The sequence below is a fragment of the Sycon ciliatum genome, chromosome 4 (genome assembly GCF_964019385.1).
Source record: "Sycon ciliatum chromosome 4, ocSycCili1.1, whole genome shotgun sequence".
NCBI classification, from domain to species: domain Eukaryota; kingdom Metazoa; phylum Porifera; class Calcarea; order Leucosolenida; family Sycettidae; genus Sycon; species Sycon ciliatum.
This window is the reverse complement of record NC_088646.1, coordinates 13,111,220-13,119,995: the sequence shown is the minus strand read 5'-3', so window position 1 is coordinate 13,119,995 and position 8,776 is coordinate 13,111,220. Positions and strand designations below refer to the sequence as shown.

Genomic DNA, 8,776 nt, shown 5'->3' with positions numbered 1-8,776 from the left:
TGTGGAATTGACGTCAATACTCAAAGGAGTTTACGAAGCAGCTAACAAATCATGCAAAAGACTTGAAATCATCTATATAAGTGACGATCAGAGTGAAGAGAGCTTTGAAGAATCCCTCAAAGAGACACCCTTTCTGGGTGTTGGGCCCTCGGATGCACGCAAGTCAAGGCTGTACCAATACTTCAATATCACTGGTAAGGTTATTGTAAACTCTATTTACAATTAAATTCTAGCATGTCCTTTCTCACTTACTACTTGTTTGAAAAGTATCGAGCATAGTGATTGTCACTACTCAATGCTACCTGTGTGCCATGTGACGGGCACCAGAGCCGTGCTGCACAGTACATCACCCGGACCACACAGTGCCGGATACAGCGGCCGTATGCATGCCGCTGATACATCACTGCAAGCACTTACCATGAGCAGACTGAGTACATGGCTGTGCTGATATGTGAAGAAGCATTTCACTGTAGAGATCAATATTGTTGAATGGCAGGAAATGCGCAGTCATTACTACTAGGAAACACTGTACAGTCACAAAGGAACACAGAGGTGGGTACCAGTATTAATATATACTTTTCCATTGTCTAAGGAATTAAGCATTATGCGCGATGCTTCAACAAACAAACCGTCTCCGAAGCGCTCTGTTCAAGCATTCGATCTGATCACTGGTATATCTCTGTTTGAAGTACATGAAAAGTCGACGAGGAGACAGAAACCGCAATATAGAGATACAATCATGTTGCTACATGCACAGTCATTAGTACAGTAAAACCTGGTGTAGGCGACCTCTGGGTTTAGCGACCATCTGGTCTTAAGGGGGCACATCACCCAAAAATTTCATATGGCATTCAATTGACCGTAACTTTGGTGTTTCTCAGTGGATTTGAGTGAAATTTTGACCACACACTCCTGCCACTATGCTGGCCCTCAGGACATGATTTACAAGTTCTTGCGCCTCACTGACAGGCTTTCCAGGCCGGAAAAAGTCAAATTTCCGGCATAGTGCTACGGTGTGCGAGCCACCCAGGAGCCAAACAAATGCATTTACATTTTTTTCACATTTTCGTGCCCATTCTGTCCGTGCGCGGGACCCAAACCTAAAACAAGTCCAGAAGCAGCCATGGGTGGTGGGGTAGGGCCCCTCAACGTGGCCCTGGAATCTGTCACAACGGAACGAGTGGGCGTTCTTTCACGGACTCCCACAGACCCAAGTCAATTTTTGAATTTTTTTAGGTTTAGCACGTGCTACGAGGTCGTACCTTTGATACAACATCCAGTGCTGGGACCTCCACAGCAAGCCATTTCCACAGCGCTGCACACCAAATCCAGGATGCCCTCAGAAACCGGCAAAGACTGCCACTCACGTTTCACTACTGCCTAGTACTGAATCCTACCTGACTTCTTGACACGACTCAAACTTGCCAAAGTCACTAAATCAACGTCAACTACAATAATCAAGCCACATATCTGCAACGTCACGAGGGTGCTGGCAAAAGTCCTGCTGCACGGCGGCGGGCTTCGCCCGCCGCCGTGCAGCCCAATACGTGGTTTTTTAACGTGATTTTTTGGACTTTTTTGGACTTGGGGCAAAATTCTGCACACTTTCGCGTGTTTCCATAATACGACAAGTTGCGCACGGTCTGCTCACATTCAAATACAGTGCTGCCAACAAATGACAGCATGCAACAAAAAAATCTTTCCTTGCAAGGGCACATTTTCGGCCATAACTCTTGAACGGCTGGTCAGATAGGGACACAGTTTTCAGAGAATTTGCAGCTATTCATGCTCTTTCAACTGACGTAGCACTCAATATGAATTTACAAATTCGATTTTTCAGCGAATTTTGGGTGATGTGCCCCCTTAACTACCGTTTTTCCATGCACTGACAGTCCTACACAGACACTGTGGGACCTGGTTCTAAAGCCTGACCACCTGGCTTTAACGATCGCTTTTGCTTGCACCGTGTGGTGGTCGCTTAAACCAGGTTTTACTGCACTAGTAGAAACGCTATACAGTCACAAAGACTGGTACCTACCTCTATGTCCCTTTGTGACTGTATAACGTTTCCCAGTACTAATAACTGCACATTTAGGAATATTTTAAAATCTCTATAATTATTACGGTTTCTGTCTCCTCGTCGACTTTTAAGTCACATTTTCACTGGAAGTTTTTTTCCATTCTGCCCTGCTGCAGATATACCAAGACTTGTAATGCTTGATGAAGATTGGACAGTGATCAATGAAGATGCCCGTGTGTGCTTGACGTGTGATCCGGGGGCTGAGGTGAGTTTAATTAAGCATTGCGTTTCTAGATATTAGAGAGGTTCCGCACTACGTGAAGTTGAGCAACTTTACGTTAGTGCGCGGGAAAAACCCGTGAATTCGCGAGTTTGCACTCCACTTACGGAAAGTTGTCAACGGAGAGTGCGTAGATAGGGCTCTGATACGGTAGCTGGTCCGTAAGTGGATTGGGGTACAAATTTATGCCTCTTTCCCCAGGTCGATCTGGTCGTACACTGCCGCGTTCGGAGTTGCCAAGGGCAGCTACGTGTTTTGAAAACTCCGTATGGCGGAACCCAGATGCGCATGCAGTTTACGTAAGACTTTCCATAGATCGACTACGTTTTTTACTAACGTAATTACGTTATGCGGAACCTCTCTACTAACAGTAACAATCACTGTTATCTAGTGAATATGTCTGAGCTGTTTCAGCTGTCTTAGCTATTTTAGCCGCCTAGGCCGTTTTGGTAAGTTCAGGCGTCTAAGGGCCCGGTCACACATGCACTGGGGTTCCGCTTCGGCGGCGAGGTTCTGCAGCAGTGAGCCTGGTGGCGCTCCAGCGGAACCACGTGTGTATGGTCACACATACAAACAGGGCAAACTCCTACTTTGGCGGAAAATGAGAGTAAAGTGGACTGTGGTGCATACGGTACGGAGAATAGACGAGGTCAATGACTGTCTTGCACGCATTTTTGTTGCATGGACATCATACGCATACAAATTTCTCATAGCAAGTCCATATACAGCAGACCGTGGTGTTCTCCGCTGAAGCGAAACCGCAGAAGCGAGAGTTCCGCTCCCAAACCTTTGGAGTCAGCGGAGTTGAGTTTCCGCTGGAGCGGAAGTTTTGCTTTTCGCTGTTGCCATGGCATTTTTCGCTCCTGCAACGTCGCTTCAGCAGATCCGCTACTTTTGAGTGCATGTGTGACCGGGCCTATAGCTGTCTTAGCTATCATATCTCTTTTAGCTCTCTTAGGCTATCTTAGCTGTCTTAGCTATTCACTGGTTTGAGGGAAAGATACAAACGGGAAAAGTCTGAAGAAGAAATTGACTGTCACCACCAGGATTCGAACCAGGGACCTTCACTAGAAAAGGCCAGCGATGCTCTAAGTCTAACCACTGAGCTATGACTGTAGCCGTCATCCCAGCAGAGACCGTTCAACATTTTCTTCTTCGTAACTCACACTTCCTGTCTCTTAGCAATCTTAGCTGTTTTAGCTGTCTTAGCTGTTCGTCTTTCAATCATGTTTCTCTGTTTCCCTCACGCATATCCCCGATGGATGGGTGCCCCCCCCCCCCCCAGTCATACATGCGTAGTGCAGGTCCTGACTCATGCACACAATGACTATCGGTATGTATGACATAAACTTGATGTCGTCATGTTTATGCCATACCACCTCACCACACGACATCAGTTGACTGTTGAAGTGGTGTAGGGTTGCATGTATGACTCGGTACCTGCACCATGCAGTGTATGCACTGGGTTACAATCATGAAAGTGGACATTGTTTTCCGGAGTAGATGCCATCTCCGTATTCACGGTGATGTCAGGGAAAGGCCTGAGAAATGCGCCCTGCTGCCTGCGGCCGCCGCACACTGCTGGGGATTTCGAGTAGGGTGCTATGACGGGATGGCCAGATCCCGTGCCATTTCATCATCGAATACCAGTCTGAACAGTAGGTTGTGACGGTAACCTTGCCATTGATGGTGCTGATACTGTTGCTGTAGAGGGATTCCTTTGCTTTTCTGTTCTGTCTAGGATTTCCCATGGAAATATGAGCCTCTGAACATTCTCCATGAGAAGTTTGCGAGGTATTTGAATAGGGAAAATTGCCTGATATATATGACTGGTAAGTTTCAATGCTGCTTGGTAAATACCCGGCTGTATATTCCGCATCATAAAGTACACAGGAAACACCGTGATGGAGCCTGTAACATGCCTGTTTAGAGAGCTGCTGAATACAGCTTCCTGCGCTGTGCTGACTTGCCCACAGTGTGTTGCATGGTGACTGCAGCTTCATCCCCTGAATGGTGTGTTGATCCAGTCAAATACTGTTGCCATGCATGTTTGACATTGTTGAGTGAGGGGGGGGGGGGGATTGGTTGCATTTGTTGTGGTTCAGAGGCATAATCGCTGGTTAATTGGGGCATGGAATACAGTTATACAATCATGTCGGTATGAGGTGGAGAAGGAAGAACAAAGTTGAACGCCAGCAACTGTCCCTGGCCAATAAAACCCCTTCTGATTGGTGCGATGCTGAACAGTCTGATACTAAACTAGTGGCTGTCGTTTCTTGTGACTTTCAAGTTGCTGTATAGTGTGGTGTGAGTGCCAAGGACATCCGTACACAGCTCATCTTGTATGTGATCGTTTTTTCAGCACTGGGTGTGTTCCGAGCGTCTCAGCTTCCTCGGACCAAGACCATTCCACTCAGCACCCCGGGTACACTTCTCCTTTAATTTAATACGTAGAGCGAAACCTCCCTACACATGTAATGTAGTGCTGCGCCCTCAGTAGTGTTTTTGCCCACATATTATGTGTACGAGTGGGCGTGGGCATTGCATATGTGTTTACCTTGCAGATGGGAGCTCAGAGCAAATGGACCAGGCGAAACTAAACTTGGAGCAACTGGCAGTGGCGGAACGAGACAAGGCGGAAGCTTTCAATGAGCCGCAGCTAATCCACTTCTTCATCTCATCATCCATCGGGAAAGCCGATGACGTTTTAAAGACTTTGGCTGTAAGTGGACCGCTGTGTTTCATTGAGCTGCATTGACATGATGATACATGGTTGTATTGTAAACTCGGAGGGAGTTGTGGTTGCTCGTGAGAGTGCTCAATACACCAAGGTGCAGAGCCTAGTACACACACTTGAGAGGGACGAAAAGCGTTTCTTCTGTAACTCTGAGTTTCACGGTTTTAACCGATCATCAGACAGCAACTGTTGCTGTTGCTGTCTGATGATCGGTTAAAACCGTGAAACTCAGAGTTAAAGAAGAAACGCTTTTCGTCCCTCTCAAGTGTGTGATTGTATTGTATTCTAGAAGAGACTTTGCTTGCCCTCCTGTGAAACAGACCAACTGTTTATTTTCATGTTCAAATCCTCACAGGCCAGGGTCTTCTTCTTCTTCTTTCATAACGATGTAGAGTGTGCTAATAAAATGGTAATTTAGGACTCAATCTATTATCAAAGCGTGGGGCCTCTAAAAAAACAGACAGCTGCTCATTTTGGGAACGCCATGTTAGCTGTCATCACGAAAACTAGTACTTCGTATTTGAAGTGCTTTCTCCTTCTGAGCGATGTACAATGCATGTATTGCACAGTGCATGATTGTAGTTGACATGTTGATCATCATACGGTCCATTCATATCAGTCAGGGTGCATGTGTGTCAAAAATCCATGCGGTGGGGGTGGAATGTTCAATTTCGAGTCGACCATCTCTCCCGGCACCTGCAGGGCAACTACTTCAGTATTACTTTTACTGTGGCACTAATTTCAGGGAATGCGGTACTGCAATGCTGGCAAATCATGGAAGTCCAGCCAAGCCGATGTCACTAGCTATGCTGGATTCCAATGGCCGAATGTGTACTATGTATCAGAGGTTGGGGAACTGGTGCGGCCCCCAGCACCGTCAACACCGGGCTGGGCTGTGAACCCAGCGCTGCGGCTACCGGGACTTGTAACAGTCACGACTATCTGCTGTTCTAAATTGCACATTTATCATTTTCCTTCTCCACTTTGGGAGCTGCACCAGGTGCCTTGAACCTTGTGGGTGGTGGTGTTCCTATAGTGGGTGTGGAAAGGTCGGACCGTCCGGCAGTGTGTCTCTCACCTGAGCTGTGTAACTTATCCAAATTTTGTTCGTCTCTCTTCCATTGTGCTGCAGCTTCCAAGTAACCGACCCGCAGTTGTCATCCTAGACGATCGCACCCCTGTCTGGTATTTCAGTAGAAAACGGATCGATGCCCAAGCCATTGAGTCATGTGTGGCCGATTATAAAACTCAAATGTTAGAGGAGCGATTCGCACCAACAGAAAAGGAAAGCAGTCTGTAGCTAACAGCGGCTACAGGCTGTCGCCAACATCCTGTAAGGCTGTGTATGTATTGTCTAAACACACAGTGTAATAACAGTCCTCGGTCTGCTGAGGTTGTTGCATGCTGCTGCTACTGCTGCTGCCTGCTGTCTGGGATAGCATATGTTTGTACGTGACATGTGGCCCGCACAGTCCATGTTGATTCCCAGACCGGAATGGTCGGAGAAGTGCACTGCGCCTGACCAGCACAGCTCGTGTAGCACTTACTACTCCTTTTGTTGTCTTTGTATTTGTCTTTGTCTCTTTCATTACCCCCATTACTTTGTAGGGATGTGCACATAGTATAAAAAATGTCTACGACTGATATTACACGATCATATTCGAGTCATATCCCTACATCTCAGCGCGTATAGCAAACACAATTATGGAATTGCCACTTCGTTTCTCACCATAAGTTTCTTGTACCGCTTACACAGGAATCAACGAGGCATTGTCCAAGTCTTGATGCATTCTCAGCTGCTGCTGCCGATTCTGAGCGTTCTGGATATCTGGACATTTGCAAGTAGACAACCTGCGTTTGATCAACAGACAATTACATGACAATACATTACACCTACCGCGCCTTTCACTGGTATACATCATGTATGACTGTGTGTGACTGTGTGTGACTGTGTGTACATTGACTACTACTTTCACTAGTATACATGTATGACCAAGAGTACATAACCCCCCAGAGTGTGCAACGCCTGATCCAGCTCTGCATAGGGTCTTGGTCGAGCGGAATCGGATCTTTGCGTCATAATACCGTACACATCTGAGGGGAACCCGGGGAGTCGCGGGTACTCTTGGATCAAAAACAATGGTACCCTGCCTCGAGACCGGCCTTGCGCTGGTGTGGAGTGTACGCATGACATCAGAAGATCCGATTCCGCTCGACCAAGACCCTATGCAGAGCTGGATCGGCGTTGCACACTCTGGGGGGTTATGTACTCTTGGTATGACTGTGTGTGACTGTGTGTACATTGACTACTACTTCAAGTACTTGTAGTAACTGTTAAAAAAAGAGTCACATTGCAACTGGAACACACAGCCTGGAAAGGGAACACTTCTTGAGCTGGTCTGATAATCAGAGCGCCTGTTGTGAAAGTCCCTGCAACGGAATGCTTGTCCGTTTTGGGTTACTAAAAAAAAACTTAAATAGCACACATTATCCCCGGGATGTGATTATCGAGCATAGCCTAGCACACTACACGTGCATTGTATGACCATACAACGGGGTGTAACTCTGTGAATCCCCTGAGCAAGACAATAGTGCAACCTGCAGGAGAAGAGCTCAAGTGGCTTGGCTCGCATACCCATAATTATTATATTATGTGGTATGGCCGTACGTTAATTGTACTGTCCCTCCAGGAACTTGCGATTCCGCGGCCGCGTTGTTTTCCGCGATTTGAACAAAAGTCCGTGATATCCGCGATATTTGAAAAATCATCCGCGTTATTGTAGAAAACTGTCCTTGATACTTGAAAAGCACCGCGATATTTCGAAAAGCAACCGCGATATTCGGGTCTTTCTTCGATGTTGTTTATATTAGTTCTTCAAGCTCGTCAATAGTTTACTTGTGAGATCGACACCAGAATGGAGAAATTTCTGGGCAAATCAGCGGCTGACAAGTCACAAAATAAGGCTCGCGTCGAGTGTTGTCCGAGGATGGAGGAAAGCTGTCTTGCAAGCTCCTGTCAGGCAGTCGAACACAGTCAGCGCAGCACACGTTCTGTTTTGTCATGCATGATTTATGCTGTACAACTCGTACATCGTACACCACTACAGTACAAGTACCAAAATCGGCCGCAATTTCCGCAATTTTACCACAATAATCCCGCAATATTTGACAAAATCCGCAATATTCCCCGCAATTTGTGGCATTTTACCTCGCAACTTTTTCCGCGATATTTCCGAAATGTCTCCGCAAGTTTCTGGAGGGACAGATTGTAAAATGTGCGGAGAGCAGACATTCTGCTGCTTACCACATGAGCGTGCCTGCCTGCATGGTGCAATAATAGTGAGGTTCTGCTTTACGTGAAATGTAGAGAAATCACGTAGAGAACAGGTGTCTGGGTTAGAGCAGGGTTCTAGCTAAAGGGGGGGGGGGGCACCCCTCCCCTACTCATTTGTCAATTTTTGTTTTTTTTTCCATGAAAAATGCAGTCAATAGTGTCACGACGTTGACATGATGTTCAACGTCATGAGATTATTTGCAGTACACGTCATAGTTTGTGTTCTCTACCCCGGTTTTGTTTCCGCGTTCCCACACCGAAGCTGGGCCGCGTGTTTATTATTTCTACTGACTCACTCACCTCTTGGCGACTTCCTCCATGTTTTTTCCTCCTTTTTTGCTCTGCGCAAGCGCCTTGCGCTTTAGTCGTCGTCTTCTTTCAGTTCACAGCAAGAACAATAATTTT

At 46.6% G+C, this 8,776-nt stretch overlaps 1 protein-coding gene across 1 annotated transcript in view; it reads left to right on the top strand.

Moving 5' to 3' along the window:
- Positions 1 to 6,949, top strand: part of LOC135814568 (nucleoredoxin-like) — a 12,352-nt gene extending 5,403 nt beyond the window's left edge. The window contains exons 3-7 of the mRNA XM_065327703.1: positions 1 to 194; positions 2,197 to 2,285; positions 4,042 to 4,132; positions 4,865 to 5,022; positions 6,170 to 6,949. The exon at positions 1 to 194 is cut by the window's left edge and continues 11 nt beyond it. Of these exons, the coding sequence (XP_065183775.1) occupies positions 1 to 194; positions 2,197 to 2,285; positions 4,042 to 4,132; positions 4,865 to 5,022; positions 6,170 to 6,337 (700 nt within the window). The 3' untranslated portion in view covers positions 6,338 to 6,949. The remainder of the gene's footprint in view (positions 195 to 2,196; positions 2,286 to 4,041; positions 4,133 to 4,864; positions 5,023 to 6,169) is intronic.
- The last annotated feature ends 1,827 nt before the right edge of the window (positions 6,950 to 8,776 follow it).